The sequence below is a fragment of the Stigmatopora argus genome, chromosome 18 (assembly GCF_051989625.1).
Source record: "Stigmatopora argus isolate UIUO_Sarg chromosome 18, RoL_Sarg_1.0, whole genome shotgun sequence".
Taxonomy (NCBI): Eukaryota; Metazoa; Chordata; class Actinopteri; order Syngnathiformes; family Syngnathidae; genus Stigmatopora; species Stigmatopora argus.
This window is the reverse complement of record NC_135404.1, coordinates 10,889,788-10,906,324: the sequence shown is the minus strand read 5'-3', so window position 1 is coordinate 10,906,324 and position 16,537 is coordinate 10,889,788. Positions and strand designations below refer to the sequence as shown.

The 16,537-nt window shown below is 44.9% G+C and overlaps 2 protein-coding genes across 4 annotated transcripts; both read right to left on the bottom strand.

Moving 5' to 3' along the window:
* Positions 1-47: 47 nt before the first annotated feature.
* On the bottom strand, positions 48-10,779 carry LOC144092834 (ATP-citrate synthase). Of its 3 annotated transcripts, XM_077625955.1 has the most exons (30): positions 10,677-10,779; positions 9,084-9,259; positions 8,690-8,812; positions 8,399-8,461; positions 7,777-7,967; positions 7,592-7,671; positions 7,338-7,468; positions 7,079-7,197; positions 6,857-6,993; positions 6,697-6,758; positions 6,087-6,204; positions 5,836-5,990; positions 5,674-5,767; positions 5,454-5,507; positions 4,899-4,928; positions 4,167-4,308; positions 3,926-4,094; positions 3,752-3,856; positions 3,148-3,344; positions 3,005-3,086; positions 2,803-2,913; positions 2,575-2,702; positions 2,408-2,501; positions 2,178-2,332; positions 1,946-2,096; positions 1,718-1,861; positions 1,484-1,597; positions 1,323-1,405; positions 1,157-1,233; positions 48-1,076 (listed from the first exon to the last, which is right to left on the bottom strand). In XM_077625955.1, the coding sequence occupies exons 2-30, from the start codon at positions 9,240-9,242 to the stop codon at positions 982-984; spliced, it is 3,363 nt and encodes a 1,120-aa protein (XP_077482081.1). In that variant the 5' UTR covers positions 9,243-9,259; positions 10,677-10,779; the 3' UTR covers positions 48-981. The 3 variants fall into 3 exon arrangements, with proteins under 3 accessions (XP_077482081.1, XP_077482082.1, XP_077482083.1); XM_077625956.1 differs by lacking the exon at positions 5,454-5,507; XM_077625957.1 differs by lacking the exons at positions 4,899-4,928; positions 5,454-5,507.
* A 464-nt stretch (positions 10,780-11,243) lies between these two features.
* LOC144093174 (dnaJ homolog subfamily C member 7-like) lies at positions 11,244-16,244 on the bottom strand. Its single transcript, XM_077626495.1, has 14 exons — positions 16,094-16,244; positions 15,027-15,115; positions 14,823-14,947; positions 14,625-14,738; positions 14,478-14,552; positions 14,018-14,136; positions 13,784-13,937; positions 13,541-13,705; positions 13,321-13,412; positions 13,085-13,158; positions 12,868-13,014; positions 12,632-12,787; positions 12,408-12,485; positions 11,244-12,050 (listed from the first exon to the last, which is right to left on the bottom strand). The coding sequence occupies exons 1-14, from the start codon at positions 16,162-16,164 to the stop codon at positions 12,013-12,015; spliced, it is 1,497 nt and encodes a 498-aa protein (XP_077482621.1). The 5' UTR covers positions 16,165-16,244; the 3' UTR covers positions 11,244-12,012.
* Positions 16,245-16,537: the final 293 nt, after the last annotated feature.

Sequence of the window (16,537 nt, the reverse complement as noted above, 5' to 3'; positions counted from 1 at the left end):
ACCTAAAACATTAGCGTCATCAAAATTATACATTACAGCAGTCAAAATGAAAAGTAAAACAACAAGGTCTTTATTAAACTACTATGACAGCATATTACAAAAAGAGCATATTTTCACAGTTAAAAGCAACAAGGCTTTAAAAAAAAAGCAGGTGATAAGTATAATGAAATCATAAATGTCTTAAAGTTATCATTAAAGTGAGAGACTGGCAATTAGTTTAGAAATTCCCCAAATCTGAACTTCATGTTTTTTCTTCTTCATTTTTAGCAAATACAGTAGATGCAAGTCTTCACTTGGTTTTACATCAACTGAACGTAACTCAGAAGGCAATTTGAAGAAATCCAGTCTTAGTCAATCCTGTACCACCTTAAAAATACAAAAACAAACAAAAACTGGGCGCTCCAAGTATCGCCATGACTGTCAATAAAATACAGCAAGTCTGTGCTTGTGAAAATATCAGAGCCAGTCACTGTAACTTTATGCGCAGTATGAACAAAACTACCAAGTACAAGTAGTAATCAGTGTTGCACCGATACCGTTTTTTCCCCCCCTTCTAATACCATGGATGTCATTTTGAGGACCGTATCCATACTAGTGTGGGTGCAACACTGGTACACAAGGTACCAACCACACTGTGCGAGTCACTGAAACGGACCTTAAATTAAAAGATAGAAACGTACCAAGACGTACAATCCAAATGAAGGTCTAAACCATTATTATAATAAATAAAGATTGTTGATACAAACTAAACAAAGTACGGTATTTCGCCTGACTCCATGCGGTCGGTCCAAATTCATAAGCAATCCAAGAGCCGTTTGTGCTCAGGCCACAAGGAAACACATTTGTCAAAAAGGAAATTGGAAAAATAGACATCCCATTTCATCCGTTAAAAACTAGACTGAACGCTTCAACTCCGTCGCTCCGTCAATCGCGATGCGCTTTTTGGAGGCGGAGTGCGAGAACGAGTAAACGTATGGCGAGTTACATGGACATGTGCTCGGGAAGCACGTAGGAGATGTCGTCCCAGGGGTGACGGTACAAGCCCTGCTTCAGCCTTTTCTGGTCCAAGTAGTGTCCTGAAAAATGGGATGAGAAAATGGTAGTAAGTAAAAGAGTTGAAATAAAGCCTGGCTGGCGCTGGCATGTCGGCACTCACCGATGAAGCCCATGCTACGTCCGAGGACAAAGATGCCATTCAGGGCGCCGATCTCCACAAATTCATCCGCCTCGTCGCTGGAGGTCACATGTCAGACGATACTTGAGCGTTACCGCACAACGCTCCCGTTCGGCATTAGCCGTGGCGTCTTTCAAACGGCTCTTACCGCGTGAAGCCGCCACACGTCCTGAGCAGGTCCACGAAAGCCACGCCGATGAGACCGTCGACGTTGAGGATCAGATTAGGTTTCTGAGGTCAATAGAAAAGATGAAGGATTCGGGAACACTTGGCCAGTCAACGGCCTGGCTTCCTTTTAATGGTTACTACCTTGGAGGTGGTGATCTTCTCCACATCTAAAGCGTAATCGAGAAGCTGAGTGGAAGGGAAGTGCTGCTTCACAAAGTCCTTCAAAATTTGCACTCGCATGTCTGGGTTGTTGATCTGCAAAGTTTGATGAATTCGTCAAGCCATTTTGCAGAGCAATTTTCCAGTGCCGACTAGCTTAATGCTAACGTTCGTGGTTACGGTACAACAACAAACATTTAGATCTTCGACGCTTACCGATTTGACGCGGTGTCCAATCCCCATGATGAGCTTTCCGTCCTTCTTCATCTTGTTGACAAACTCCATAGGCAGCATGCCGCTGTCAAAGGCTTTGCTGAACTGTTTGGCGGCTGCATCGAGGGCGCCGCCAAAACGGTCGCCCTGGAAGGAAGAACAAAAGTCTTGAAGACAAAAATTCGAAAAAGAAAAAAACAAATAAAAACAAGTCACGTGACGAGTACTGACGATGGTGAGCAGGCCGGACGTGAGGCTGGAAATGAGGTCTTTGCCGGCTCGCGCGCAGACGATGGTGTTGTGGGCGCCGGAGACGGCGGGCCCGTGGTCGGCCGTCACCATCAGACACATCTCGATGAATTGGCAGGCGTAGCGGGGCAACCTGGAGCCGTTAAAATATCAAAAATGACTCATACGATCAATACAGAGCTTGGTGGTGTTTTTTTTCTTCATTTTGACAAACCTGCGTTGGAACCAGAGAAGTCCCAGCACTCCTCCTAAGCCCATCTCCTCTTTGAAGACCTCAGTGATGGGCATGCCAGCGTAGATGAGCTCCTGACCTCGCTCGTCACAAATGCTGGTCATGAAGGAGGCGGGTTTACGGATAAGGCCCAGTTCCTGGAGAGAGCGAGCAACCATAACCATGAGGTGGTGCTCCAAAGCACAAAACCACTTAGGAATGAAGATTCTTACCCTGGCCCAGGAGTAGTCCATGGGTACCGTTGGGGGCGGCACCTCCTGAGCGGGAACAATGGTCCCGCTGGCCACCAGTTCATCATAAACCGTCCTGTTTTATCGGATGAAGAAGCCATTAAAAGCGATTCAAACGTCAAGATGGGTTGGGAAGGAGCGCTCTTCACCTGATGACGTCACCCAGCTCGTCAAAGCTCTTGGGCACGTAGGCTCCGGCGTCCCTCAAGGCTTGGTTCTTGGCCACGGCCGTCTCCGACGCTTGATTGGCACACGCGCCGGCGTGACCGAACTGAACCTGATCAAGCGGGAGGAAAAATGTCATCCAAATGAGACTCAGGGTAGTAAGGGGAAAAAAAACAAACTATTTTATTTACAAATTCAGCCATCAAACAAACCTCTGATGCAAACATGGTGGCGCACGTTCCGATACACCAGCACACGACCGGTTTGGTAATTCTGCCCTCCTTAATCCCTTGACAAATGTTGTACTCGTCAGTTCCACCAATCTGAATGAATATAGGAAATAGTTTAAGCACGTTATTAAAAATAAATCGTACTCATCACGATAGATAGATAAAATGTGAAATTCCGCTGTACCTCTCCCAGCACCACAATCATCTGAATGCCCGGAGTGTCCTGGTAGCGGACGACATGGTCCATGAAGGTGGAGCCAGGGTACCTAAACAAACATATTCAGTCACGGAGACGATAGAAACGGGAGAACAGCCAAGGCGTCGTACCTGTCTCCTCCGATGGCCACGCCCTCATAGACGCCGTCGGTGGTGCGAGAGATAATGTTGTTGAGCTCGTTGGACATGCCCCCCGAACGCGAAACGTACGCCACGCTACCGGGGCGATACAGCTTGGAGGACAGGATGTTGTCCAGCATACCGCCCGTGTTGCCGATCTTGAAACAGCCTGGTTTGATTCCGCCAACCTGATTGAGCGTAGTGTGTGAGATTTCAAGTCAAAGTGTACTGCTTAGCGCCACTACAAAACCATTGAATGCGTGATCATCCGGGTTTGAAAAGTGCTATGCAAAAGCTGCCATATTAATGCCGATGAAGCTGCTAGCACTTAAGCTGCAAGCTAGGCAGTCAAGCTAAAGTGGATTTTTTTTTCATACTAGCAGTGGTCTTGTTTTTTAAAGTAAGCTTGCTTTGGTAATTTCACACTGGCTGTGACGCCGTCAGATTTTGCAATATTCAAAACGTGCGCTGTAGTGCGGAATATACGATTCATTTTACTTTAGCCACTTTTTCCCCAAATCTGGTAACGTCACACAACACTGCGTTCTAATCCACACCCCGTTTTATTCACAAGAGTACAACTCGGCGTGGTTACCGTAGCGGGCCCGATGATAGTGACGCCTTTCTCGTCCGCCATCTTGATGATTTTCCGAGTCAGCGCTTCGGGGATGCCCTCCGCGATGATGCCGATGGTGTGAATCTAATCCAACAACAAAACACATTCATGCCCGCGAACAACCTAGCTGTTGAAAAAATAAAAATAACCTACCTGCGGGTGCTGCATGGCTTCCACCGTGCTGTCGAAGGCGGAACGGAGGGACGCGAAACTTATCAGCACGTCCACCTCGGGGTGTTTCTTCATGGCGTCGGCCATGCTTTTGTAGACCGGCAACAGGATCTCCTTGTGTCCCCAGTAGAACTTCTGCTTGTGATCCCCACTATTCAGTGAATAAACGTCCATTAAAGAGGGGGCCTTTTGGCCGACTGACAATTTAGACGCGGTAGCCTACGTGAAGGGGTAAACCATGGCGGTGACGGAGGGTTCATCCCGGGAGCACACGTAGTCAAAGTCCAGCATCCCTTGCACGGCTCGCGTCTGCATGCCCCAGACCACGGCTTTGGTGTGCTTGCTGAACAGCGTGGTGGCTTTGGCTGAAGAAGAGCACAAGAACATTGCATTTTTTTTCCAGTAACAGAAGACAGGGTTTAATGCAAGCTGGGCTGGTTAGGAAGCACCAAACAGCACAAAGGAAAGTCACAGCAGACGCGAGGTTGATCCAAACAGTTCATCTTCTGACACACTTTAGGTGAATATTATCTGCAGAGCAGCAGTTTAACACTACGGCTGCCATTGACGGCGATAGAAGCTGGTCAATCCAGAAAACAATGGCAGTGCAAGGGTTAAGGGTCCTGACCTGTTTGTCAATAGCCAACGTTACCTTGCAAAACACGTGTGGAATATTCTGCATGAACCATTTGGTTGCAAATTGGTTAAGCAGCACACTGAGAATATGTAAATAAATTATTTCTACTACTGCATGATCATTGGGAGCACTCTTGTCTAAGAGGTTGCCACCGAAAGGCCCAGGAATCAAACACATGGCCCACCCAGCACTCTCTTCCAAGGACCGCTAGCTCGTCCACCAAGTGGGTAAAACAGACAAAGCGTCTAAAGCCACAAAAAAAGACAAGGCAGACAAGGTTTGAGTTGAAAACACACCAAGAGCCTTTTCTTTTCGTACCTCCGTTGCAGCCCGATGAGGCCTGCACTTCTGCGAGCGAGCCCACGGGACCCGACGATAAAAACAAGAGAAAACAATGAGTGCAACTTCCTCAAACGTTCCAGAATGCAAATACTTCATGCAAAGCCCAGCGTGGCTGGACTGAGTGGAACTATTTATAGTATATTCACCTTCTGGGAATAAAAAGCAATTTTGACTAAGACAGCAGGGGTGTCAAACTCATTTTTGTCACGGGCCACAAAGTAGTTACTATGTTTGGAAACTACAGGGCTTCCTTCCAGGATTAAACTGCAATTCATCGACTATCAAATGAATGGACTGTGAACAAAACAAAATGAAGTCAAAACAGAAAAAAAAATCAGTTTTCAGCCCCAAATACCACCCGGCCGCGAGTTTGACACCAGTGAAGCAGCGCCTTAAACCGTACGATTTAGCGAGAGTTTTCGAGACTGCGGTGATGAAAAAGCACCCGCCTTTTTGGCGTAGAATGCTCTGTAAAGCAGGGCGTGAATTCAGAGCAGCGGCAAGGGGGGGCGGGGCAAACCCAAAACTTACCTTTCCAACACGTGACCACATTCTTCAGAGGCCACAGTAAAGAATGAAGAGGGTCTTAGAGACATAAGCACGGGGGAAAAAAAGATGAGCGAGCGGACAGGTCGGGAGGGGGGGGAAAAAAAAAAAGGAAAAGTAGAAGAAATGAATCAAGGGGAGGAACAAAGAAGGTAAGCGGACGTGAAAGCTGAAGGAGACGCAGAGCAGTGGCGGGTTCAAATACCTCCCGGGGAACCCGCTTTGGACTTTTTGGCAGGAGTGACGTCGTTGGACGGCCTGGCTTCGGAGAAGGAGGCGGTCCGGGTCGTGGCCGGAGTCTGGCAGACCCAAGAAAGGACGCGTTTACCACAAATATGTCACGCTGACCTCTCCGCCTAAAAAATACCATCACGTTGTTGCTTGAATTCAACAGGAAGTTAGCCGTGTGGGCGTCCGTTGGCGGCTGGTTGGGGATGGGCTTGTGGCCCATTGCCATGCCCACAATGGCCGTCATGTGGGTTTCTGTGCCAAAGACGTGGATTGGAATCCCAGTGGTCTTTCCTGAAACAAGAAAAGATGATTAATGAGGGATGGTGGTCCAATGCTAGCAAAGGTGAGGTGTGCCGTGGGGTGCCGTGGCGTATCGTGTCACCTCACCCACTTCTCCCATGACCCTGAGTCCCTCCTGGTAGTTGGGCCCGCCCCGACGAACAAAGATGGTGACCTCGGTCTCCTTCAGAGGACCTTGGTAGTCTTTGATAGCCCTGACAATGCCCTGAGGACAGAAATCAGAAAGCCCACAATGTTAGAATGTGAACTTAGCTTAGCTATGTAGCAAGTTGCTATATACGGTACACGGTCGACTGGTCGCAGGTCTTTTGGTCGCCCGGAAGGTTATTGTTAATTACCATTTAAATCATTGCTCAAATTACCTAAATACAAACTGTGAATGACTATTTAGTCATACTTAATGCCCTATTAATTATTATGCTAAAGAAAAGCTCCAAATTTGCCGGACTTTTATTGTTTTTGTCGGAGAACTTGTTAATACTGACTGACGTAGCTTCTTAAAGGGACAACGCATGTACATCCAAACTCTTCTACACTCACACGTCGGCTCAGTGAAACTGCTCATGGCCATTGTTGGCTTTTATTGATGCGTAGACCGTGTTGTTTTACCTTGTTTTGTCGCCGGTCTTTTGGTGCCCGTTGTCGCGGTCCGGGCGACCAAAAGACAGCGACCAATCGACCGCACACGGCTATATACCTTGAATGTCGCGGCTACATTGGTGAAGTTAGCAATACTTCCGCCAATGATCAGCACCTTGCCTGGAGGACGACACAAAAAGGGGGATGTGGCCACTTGAAATACAACACCAAGAGTCACATACTTGGGTAACGAGCACGAGCGTGTCGAACGGGCGGACCTTCGGGGTGTTTTTCGCGGGTCATGAGCGAGAGAATGGTTTTGGCGTAGTCGTAGGTCTGCTGCTCGCTGGGCGCGCCGGAGTACTCGCCGTAGTTTGCCAGCTCGTCCACGCCGCCCAGGTCGCAGATGGTGTCACTGTATGCGCAGAGAAAGGATGTTGCTCAGCTAAGTTTTTGCCTCCGCCCCCACAAAATAAAGCATTTAACCTCTTAAAGTGTACCTGTACACAACAGAAGCACCGCCCCCTGCCACCATTGTCCAAATCCTGCCCCGAGGGTTCAGCAACGTCAACTTGAGACTGGCCCCGCTCTTGGCATCCAAGTCAGCGATGTAAGCCTCCTACGCCAAAGATTGTACAGTGGATACAAAATTAAACTTCCTACATTTAGTAGGCTGAACTGAGAAATTCTTTGAAACGTTGCTCACAGATACCCGGCGACGGTCAAAATGTTCTTACGGTCTGTCCTTCACATTCTCACCTCCGGATAAGCTTCCCTGCCAAAAGGCGGCGGGAATTCCACGTCGCCCCACTTGGCCTTGCAGATGTAATCGGCCGTGCCGTCGATTTTGGCCGCCATGTCCAGGACGTAAACGCCATCTCCGGTGACGACTTGTGAGGAGAAACATTAGACCAATTCGTGACTCAAACATGCATCAAGTCAAGTTATTGGAAACTATTTCATCCAAACATTGGCTTTTTTTTCTTAAATGTTTTTATGACATTCATTCTTACCTAATGGGTTGATCTCCAGGTATGTGAAATACAGATCCTCATAAAGGGCGAAGAGCCCGACCACGAAGCTGGCCACGACCCTGTGAGGACAACATCGACACGATTAAGGATCAGCTGACCCGCATGCCGTAAAGTGAATAACTGAGGGCGGAATGCTCCCCATCAAAACGGAGGTCAATACGCACTCTTTCTTCTCGTGGGGAATGTGCGCCAGCAGCCGCTTGGTCACTTGATCCTCGCTCAGCTTGTCGCCCACGGCCACGCTCAACCGCTGGGCCTTGGCATCCACGTCGCCCACCTCCACGCCGCCTTGGTGGTGGAAGAGCACGTGGTCGCCCTCGCGGGTGGCGTAAATGCACACGTAAAACTCCTCGTCCTGGCGGAACAAGGCAGTTCTTTAATGTTGTCGATAGATAGCGGATTGATTGCATTCTGACACATACATTCATCATTGTCATACACAATTGAACAATAAAATCATAGGACACTTTTAAACAAAGTGCCCAACATTTTACCAATGTACTACAGTGAATGAGCTCATTTTGCTGCCAGCCTTTCTAAGTTCAAATGGTTTGGACATCTAAAATGACAGCCAATGAGGTTAAAGCTACCAAATGAGATTTTTCAGATGTGTAGCAAACAGTGGAGAAAAATGCCAATAAAAGCCAGTGTTTCCAGAAAGATTCTGTCCCTTAAAGTGAATTAAACCACCTCATTTACAGCTTTTAAAGCTTTCGCGGTTAGTCATCATTTGACCAACTTTTCCATTCTAAGAAAAACAAAAACAATCCGCGTGGGACAACTTGCCTGTTTGTGAGGAACAAAGGGCTCAATGAGGAATTTCTTCAGAACTCCTTTGGCCTTGCCCACCTGTGGAAAAACACTTCACATCACAAACCTGAATGCTAGCAAACAGCACTAGCCCCACCCTCCCTTTGCTGTTGCAATGCAATGCACCTTTCCATGTATATTAGCCCAGAATAGATCACGCACCTACACAGACATTACCTAACACGCAACTTTGGTATATGTACGCTAACGCCCGGGGTGGAACCAAAGTCAACACGGCCTACACGGATAGCAGACTAGTTTACTTACCGTGGTTTCTCTCATGAGGCGGCTTTTGAGCCAATCCTGAACACCGGCCAGGTCCAAGTTGATGCCCACCAGTCCCAACTTCCCACGTCGCTTGATAAGCTGATCCGGTTTCACCACCAGTCTCTGTTGGGAGAAAGCAGATGAATCAAAAGAACAATGGCAATCCAAGGAATAACAGAAAAAGGGTTAGAAAGCTAGGAAGGTTGTTCATTTCTTTCCTCAACTTGGGTATTGTAAGCCATGTCACGCTATAGCGAGTGCGGTTCATGTAAAAATGACTCATTGACGTAACGGTAGAAAAACACAAAAGGCTGTTCGTTGGTCTTTTGGATTTGAGTATTATAAGGGTGCAGAAGTTACTGTAAAAATAGTGGTTCATCTATTGATTGGGTACCTCTGTGAGCAGCCATGGGTGCTCCTGCGTCAGGTGGGTCCAGTCGCTCTCGGCGCTAACGCTGGCGTAGCGGAAGCGGTTCTGCACAGCTGCCGAGTCGCAGATGTACTTGAACAAGAACTCCTTGCCCGTCTGTTCCGAGATGGCCTTCGCCGACATGGCAGCGCTGGAGTGACCTTTTCCAGGATGACAGTTTGTCCTTCAGCTGACACGGAACGCTCTGTTCCACCTCCAATTTCATAACAATCTTGCCAACGAAACGTTAAGAAGAGACTTGAAAGTCAGCTCTGTAAAATGCCAACTGTATACCTCTACGCTGCTGAGCATTGATGATTGGCTGCACGACCACAAACCAATAAGCAACACCATTTTCTGGGTTTTGCAATTGCGGCTTGCTCTGCGTATTGAACCAAGCAAGCACTGTTGCAAAAGCCGCCATCTTTATTGAAAAAAAAATGAACTACTGCTGGCAAATTACCTCAATGGGATTTTACTATTTTGACTGGTCTAACTACTACGATTACTATTGCTTTGACTTCAGAATTCAGAGGCCTCGCCCACATGCAGTCAGACCGGCTTTTTCTCCAAACCAACTTGCTCAAGTGTTTGAACCCTGGTTGAAAAGGAAGTGGAACAAGTTGATGGCTGGCGAAACTTGTCTGCGACTAACCCCGACTGGTCTTGGGATCAACTTTTACGAGCAGGACTGATAAGATTAATCTCAATATTTGACTAGAGATATAATGATAGCTACTGAATGCAGATAACTCGGAGTAGCTACAAAATTAATCCCAGAGGTGGGTGGAGTTGTTTTCATTGTTGACAAAAAGGAAAAGTAGAAATGTAAATTTCATATGACCTAGTTTGATGCATACTTGAAAAGACTAGTTGACTTTACATTATTTGCTACCACCAACTCTATTGTTCAATTGTATGATTCCAACTTTTAATACCAGATGTGCCATATCATGATGGGTCATCATTTTAAATATCAAAGTGTTAAGGAAACAGTTTACAATGAACTCCCTCCCATTTAATCAACAGGAATAGACGATCAAGTCATAGCAGGTAGTCCCTTTGTGATTTTTTTCCATTCAAAACTTTATATACAACTTTTAAACTGTAATATAAAAAGGCATTAAAACTATGTAGCTGGTAACTTTGAATTTCAAATGCATTAAAAAAAAGTTGACGTGCACAGTGGTTTTAAATGAAAGTATTGCTTAGTGTTTCTGAATGTCAAAGACAGTCATCTTCGTGTGGCCGTAATACTCTCAAATTGAGTATAGTAAACTATTTTGGCTGGCATCTCTCAGATTGGGAGCCTTTTCGCCCCTCCACTATAAGGTTAGTTTGCATCTAATAGAAAAGGAAACTTAGGGATGAACAAGACGTGGTTGTATTTAAAAGCCAAAAAGACAAAATGTTTGCAGTTACACTATGACGAATCATAAAGAGCATCACCTCACGTCACGTATCCCCGCTAACGTCGAGCTGTCACTAAAGCTAACAAACTAGCTAACGTCAGGCGGCCACGCTGACCAATTGAGGGCGTCGTCCAAGCACCGGGAGGGCACGCATGCACGCACTTACCTCGACGACAAAGTCAGCGGCTTTCCCGAGTTAAGAAGAAGCGCCCTAGGTTAAAAAACGACGTGGGTATTATAGGGCAACTTTCTCGTGCTCGTTGCCAGCCGCCGAACTCGCCCGTCGTCGCACCATAATCTGGCGAGTTGAGCGAGGCGTCAACCCGGCCTTCTGATTGGCTCGGCCGAGGTCATGTGGTCGCACCGGTCACGCCCACAGCCAGTCACCGGACGTTCTGAAAGAAATCAAAGGATGACGTCAGACAAGATGGCATCGTCATGTATATTAAATTACTATATTAATTATATACTATAAAATCAGATGGTATTTCAAATTAGGGTAATTAGCCCAAACAAAGTTTAGTTAATTTACTTTAAAAAAAGAACATAAAGCATAACATTTAATGTGATGTAATAGTATAAATGGTCACTCCTATAAATAGAAAAAATAATGTATTACATCCTGTGATTATGTGCTCTAACTGATTGAATCACCAAATATTTTCATAGACGGACATAATGTGGTATACAATATAAACTCTCATATTAACATCCTTAATAAACAACTTGGAAGTACTGCATAGCAATTAAGAGTCTTTATTTATAGGAAATACACGACTCTTGAGCATACACTTAAAAATAAAATCATACAAAACACGAATTAGTCGGTTTGCTAGTAGTTTTCATAGGCCTTAAACATGTTTAAAAGAGTGTCTGTGATCAAAAGTACTTTATTTCACATAGCATGCAATCCAACTTTGATCTTTGAATTTCATTGCGTATTATTTTCGGTCTAAATCTACGTGAGTGTACACGTTTGTCCCTGGAAATGCTTTTGCTATTGCTTCCAGTATTTATGGCAAACATGAATACTTGGATGTAAGGTTAAAATGTATAAATAGAACAGAGGGAATTAAAAGACTGTGGGGGAGAAGAAACGTTTATGGACTTTACATTCAAGAAATCTACATTGAAGAATGATAGCGTAAGGGAAGTCCTTTGTTAGGATGCCCTGAGGTCTGTTATTGACAAGCTCATCCCACGAGGAAAAAAAAACAACAACCCAAATGAGCACACGTGCTTATCTAAAACTCATCTAATACGATGCTTCCATTTGCACCTTAACAAGAGCACAACAACGGAATCGGTTGTTTACATGTCAGCATTAGCAGCAAGATCCGACGGTGCTCTTTTCTTGACTTAAGTGGCATTGCGTTCTTTTTAGTAGCAATTTTGCATTGAATCCAAAAATCTGGAGAATATTGGTACATTTCAGGTGTGGCTACAACTTGAAGGCAGTAACCGAAGAGCTGCAATTTAAATTCCCAAGTTCTTTTGTATATTTAACCAAACTGGAAAAACAAATTTCCAGGTCCAGAATCTGAGGGGGGGAAAAATGAAAGGATACAAAATCAGTATTTGGGCAAAGAAAGACTAAAATAAAGTCAAAACTTGATTCTTAAAACTTGCTACTTTTGTTTAGTTTTACATCACTCACAATAATAATATTTGCACTTTAAGGAAACCATAGTCCTATGATTCAATCATATTTTTTCCATTTTCATTTGGAAAATATATTCCCAAGAGCAATACTAATTTTGGGGAAAAATTCCAATCACAGTCAAGCCAAAAAAAAACTTTCCATTTGAATAGTCATATTTTTGTGAAAAAAAATACTTGCATGATCTGATTTATTTTTCACAAATTATTTCAAGTCAGTACAAAATAAAAGCCTTACCCGCTGCACTGGTCTCAAAAGTAAATCCGCCAGTATGGCCGCCAAAGAAAGCCCTGAAAATGTTGTTTGCGTCCACATCTAGGTAGAAATAAAGACAGGTAATCATATTTTGAAACCAAGCTCCAATTTACATCTTTTTTTCATCTCTTCAAATATTTGTACGGTCCCGTGAGCGGAATAACAAACACGTATGTCGCCATCTAGCGGCTACACGGATCGCATACCTCCGCCGTCGAAGGTGCCGTCGTCGCCGAGATCGTGGCCGTTATCGTAACGGGTCTTCTTTTTGGGGTCCGACAGGACAGTGAAGGCCTCGCCAACTTCTTTGAATTTCTTTTCCTCTTCCTTTTGAACTTCAGGAGTGGCTGCACTGTGGCGGTCTGCAATAGACAAAAAATAATCATAAAAATAGTCACAGCCGTTTCCAAATCCACCGCATGGCAAAATTGAAGCCGCGTACCCGGGTGGTGCATCAGGGCGCGTTTGCGGTAGGCCTTCTTAATCTCGTCGTCTGTGGCGTTCTTGCCCACGCCTAACACCTTGTAGTAATCTTTCCTCTTGCTCTTTTTCAGCTCCAACTTGGCCGTCTTTAGCAAGTGTTTGTGGTCTGGACGTGCACAAGCCGTTTAAATAAAGCGGCGCCGCCGGTCGATTGGTCGGGGAGATAAAAAGCCTACCTGATGTTTTTTCGGTCTGGTACACTTTCTCGTAGTCGCGGACGGCCTCTTCGTACTGCTCCGTGTCCATGAAACTGGGGCAAGACAAAATAAACTGTGAGCATTGAACCTTTTTATATGCGAGAAAATACGGTAATCGTTCGTAACTAATGGCCACAATCCGTGAAAGGTTTTTTTAAAAAAATAAAATAAATATGGGCTAATATGTGGGTTTCCAATCATTATGTTGCACTTACCACTGCGCTCTTCTCAAGTAAGCTTTGATGTAGGTGTCGTCAAGTTTGATGGCACTGGTGCAGTCTTCGATGGCTTGACTCTGTTTATTCATCTACGGCCAAGCAAGAAATCTCATTATGAAAACAGCGGTATCTTGGCAGAAAGCGTTCATTTGTTCCCTGATGATGTGTGTCTTTCGTTTAACCTGGTACATTGATTAATCTTTCTTTCTTGGTTTACCTTGGCTCCTGCCGCGGCTCTGTTGCAGTAAAGTTTGGCGTTGGTCTTGATGTTGTTGGGGTCTATCCTGAGGGCTTCGCTATATAGCTGATAGGCGGCTTCGTAGCTATTGTTCTTAAATGTCAGGTTTCCTTCCTCTTTCTTGGCTTTCAATGCTTTGGCGTTCTGAAAGACATCACCACGGTCTTAAAATCGATAACGTCTTTATAAAAAAAATAATAATAATAAAACATCCCAACTAACCCTGCAGGCAAGCCGGGCCTTTTCGTGGTCCGGCGCCATGCGCAGAGCCTGCACGAAAAACTGCACGGCCTTATCGATGCAGTCCTCGTAGTAAAGACACAAGCCTCGGACGTAAAGTGCGTCGGCGTTGGTGGAGTCCATCCTCAAGATATCGCTAGTGAATAGTGGAAGGCCAAGACGTGCAATTGGATCAAACTTATGAAAAATCCACATGAAGGTGGTGCTGGTGTCTACCTGGCGACGGACTGAGCTTCGGGATAACGTCCTATGAGTGCCAGACACTCGGCCTTGAGGATTTTGAAGCGGTGGCAGGCCGACGCCAGAGCTAAGGCCCGGTCCATACAATAAACCACCTGGTTTGGAAAGAAAAAAAAAGGGTACTTTTGGTATAAAGTCTTAAGGATTAAGGTAATGGTGGCAAAGCGTTCCCGTCGTCTGTTAATATCACAAACGGTAAGAATGAGCGTCGATTATTTTCTCTACTAAATAAGCTAAAACTGTCACGGCACTCTATTGTCTGTTGAAATAATGTGAAAGGTATTAGGAAGCTTGTTGATACGACCCCCGTGTTTTCATTTTTAGAGCAATTCTGGTTCGTCTTTCACCATCGACAGACAGAAAAAAACCCGTCAGTGAAATTCAAAGCTCCTATGGCCCAAATGATTTGTGGTGACTTTGCAGTTATGCGTTTAACCTTTCTGAAGTCTCGCTTTTCGAAGCCAAACTCGGCCAGTCGCTCAAATTCCAGGAGAGTTTCTGCATTCTTGTTCTGGAATTAGAAAGAAAATGCCTGTGAGCCTCGTTTCGCACCCCCCAAAAAACAAGGGAGACGCACTCTCACCTCTTGTTGTGCTTCTCTGTTGCTGGGCTCCAGATCCAGAACCTTCTGGAAGCAACGAACGGCCGCCATGGCGTTCCCCAGGGACAGGTGGCACTTGCCCTCACGTAAATGACCCTGGAGAGAGGAAAGGAGCGGAACCGCCTGGTAAAAAAAATGACTCGTCCGGTCGGGAGCCGGTCAAAAACGAAAGCGACCTACCTTCATGAAACAGTCGTCCAGTCGCACGGCCTGCTGGGAATCTTCCAGGGCTTCTCGGAAGCGGCATAGCATCATCAAGGTGGCTGCTCTGTTGCCATAATAGCTGGCATTTTTGGGACACGTATCTTGGGAGTCCAAATTACAAACACCGTCAGATTCATTTTCACGCTAAGGTAGTCATCTGCAATAATGGAATTATCTTACCAATTGCCTTTGTGTAGTAATTGAAAGCTTCTGAGTAATCTTTTTTGATGTAGAACGCATTGCCCTGTTCTTTGAAGCCTTCGGCTTGACTGAAAAGGTGAAACGACAAGCAGAAAGTGAAGTTAGACTACGAGAAAATTGATCCCAAATTTAAGAGTGGTCAGTGACTTTTCTCTATATTTAGAGAGCAACACTCACTTCCTCTAATTGTGTCATGACCGTGTCGAATGGCAAAAATTTGGACTGGACTGACTCCATAAAAGAAGTACCTGCTATGCAGCTGCCAAAAATATCTCGTTGCAGTCAACATTTGCTCCTACGTGCACTGACCTAGTCAGGAATTGGAAATTATTTGACTGCTTTCTAGTGAAGGCCGGTTTGAAAAATGGCATTTGTCGAAAATGAAGGATTTTACACAAACAAAAGCTTTGACATCCACGGTAATATTTTGCGTTTGAGGCAGTGACCTGACTGTGATGACTTGTCTGATTTTTCACTGACAGTCTCTTCCAGGCTAAAAGGATGGACGTCTAGCGCCGTCAATGGCAGCCAATACATTTGCAGTGGAAAAAAATAAATAAAGTGATATAATAATAGCTTGGGAGATTTGGGAAACTGATGACATGTGCGTACATTAAGAACCGTTTAACTCGTATAAGTGCTGTTGAATATGTGATGATTACAATTCCCAAACCCTTTTTTACTCGTTTTTCCGATATTTGGCCACCGTTTGTTTCATTCTAAAACGCTACTAATTGTTGAAATTCCTGAAGACGAACATGTGACAGAAACAGTTTCGCAAAACCTAGTAATCTATTGAGGTTTATAGTCGACTTCAACGGAAATGTTACAAATATAGAATTACAATGTTAGTTACAAAACCGAAACTGATTCTGATCGTTATTTCGGTTTTCGGTGCATGCTTGTTGTTAGGTTAGCATCAAAGATAGCAATGTTGAGTCGGAAACTCGTCCACAACGCCGGTGTTTCTCTCTTGAAACGTTTTCAATACAATTTATCATCAACATTATTAGGCGCAGTTCGAGGCAAATAACGTCCCCTCTTACCGTTCCAAATCGCCCGCATTGTGAAGCTGAGGCTCGGCATCAACCGGCACGTCGATGTCAACAGCTGCCATTTTTTTCTAGAAAGGACGACGAAGATGATGTGACGTCATTTCCGCGTGACTGCCGCTTTTTTTTAGGTCATGAAAATGTGGGCCGCCCTAGATAGGTCACCGCGTTATAATATTTAATCAATTATAAACTCATAAAAATATCAATACACGTCATTTGTCTTTGTGCAACTACACAAATTGGAATTGAAATGTATTTTATATTAATTGTTCAACAATTTAGGGTTACCATTTCAATTTGTAATTTGTTACCAACAACTGTACACATGAAATTATAAATAAAGTTATATGTTATTTTGCTGTGTTTTGACAAAGTCAGATTCAGACAAGCATTTGACCTAACATGCTAGCCACTGTGCTAACTAGATTAGAATAA

Bases quoted from the DNA above. Each gene is read 5' to 3' on its own strand.
- LOC144093174 (XM_077626495.1), bottom strand. From the start codon at position 16,164: ATGGCAGCTGTTGACATCGACGTGCCGGTTGATGCCGAGCCTCAGCTT. The intron at 13,015-13,084 runs GTAGGCTTTTTA...GTGCACGTCCAG, and splicing joins CCAGACCGAAAAAACATCAG to ACCACAAACACTTGCTAAAG. The intron at 12,486-12,631 runs GTATGCGATCCG...ATTTCTACCTAG, and splicing joins CGGCACCTTCGACGGCGGAG to ATGTGGACGCAAACAACATT.
- LOC144092834 (XM_077625955.1), bottom strand. From the start codon at position 9,242: ATGTCGGCGAAGGCCATCTCGGAACAGACGGGCAAGGAGTTCTTGTTC. The intron at 2,097-2,177 runs GTTTGTCAAAAT...TAACGGCTCCAG, and splicing joins CTTCTCTGGTTCCAACGCAG to GTTGCCCCGCTACGCCTGCC. The intron at 1,862-1,945 runs GTCAGTACTCGT...TCTTCCTTCCAG, and splicing joins CGTCCGGCCTGCTCACCATC to GGCGACCGTTTTGGCGGCGC.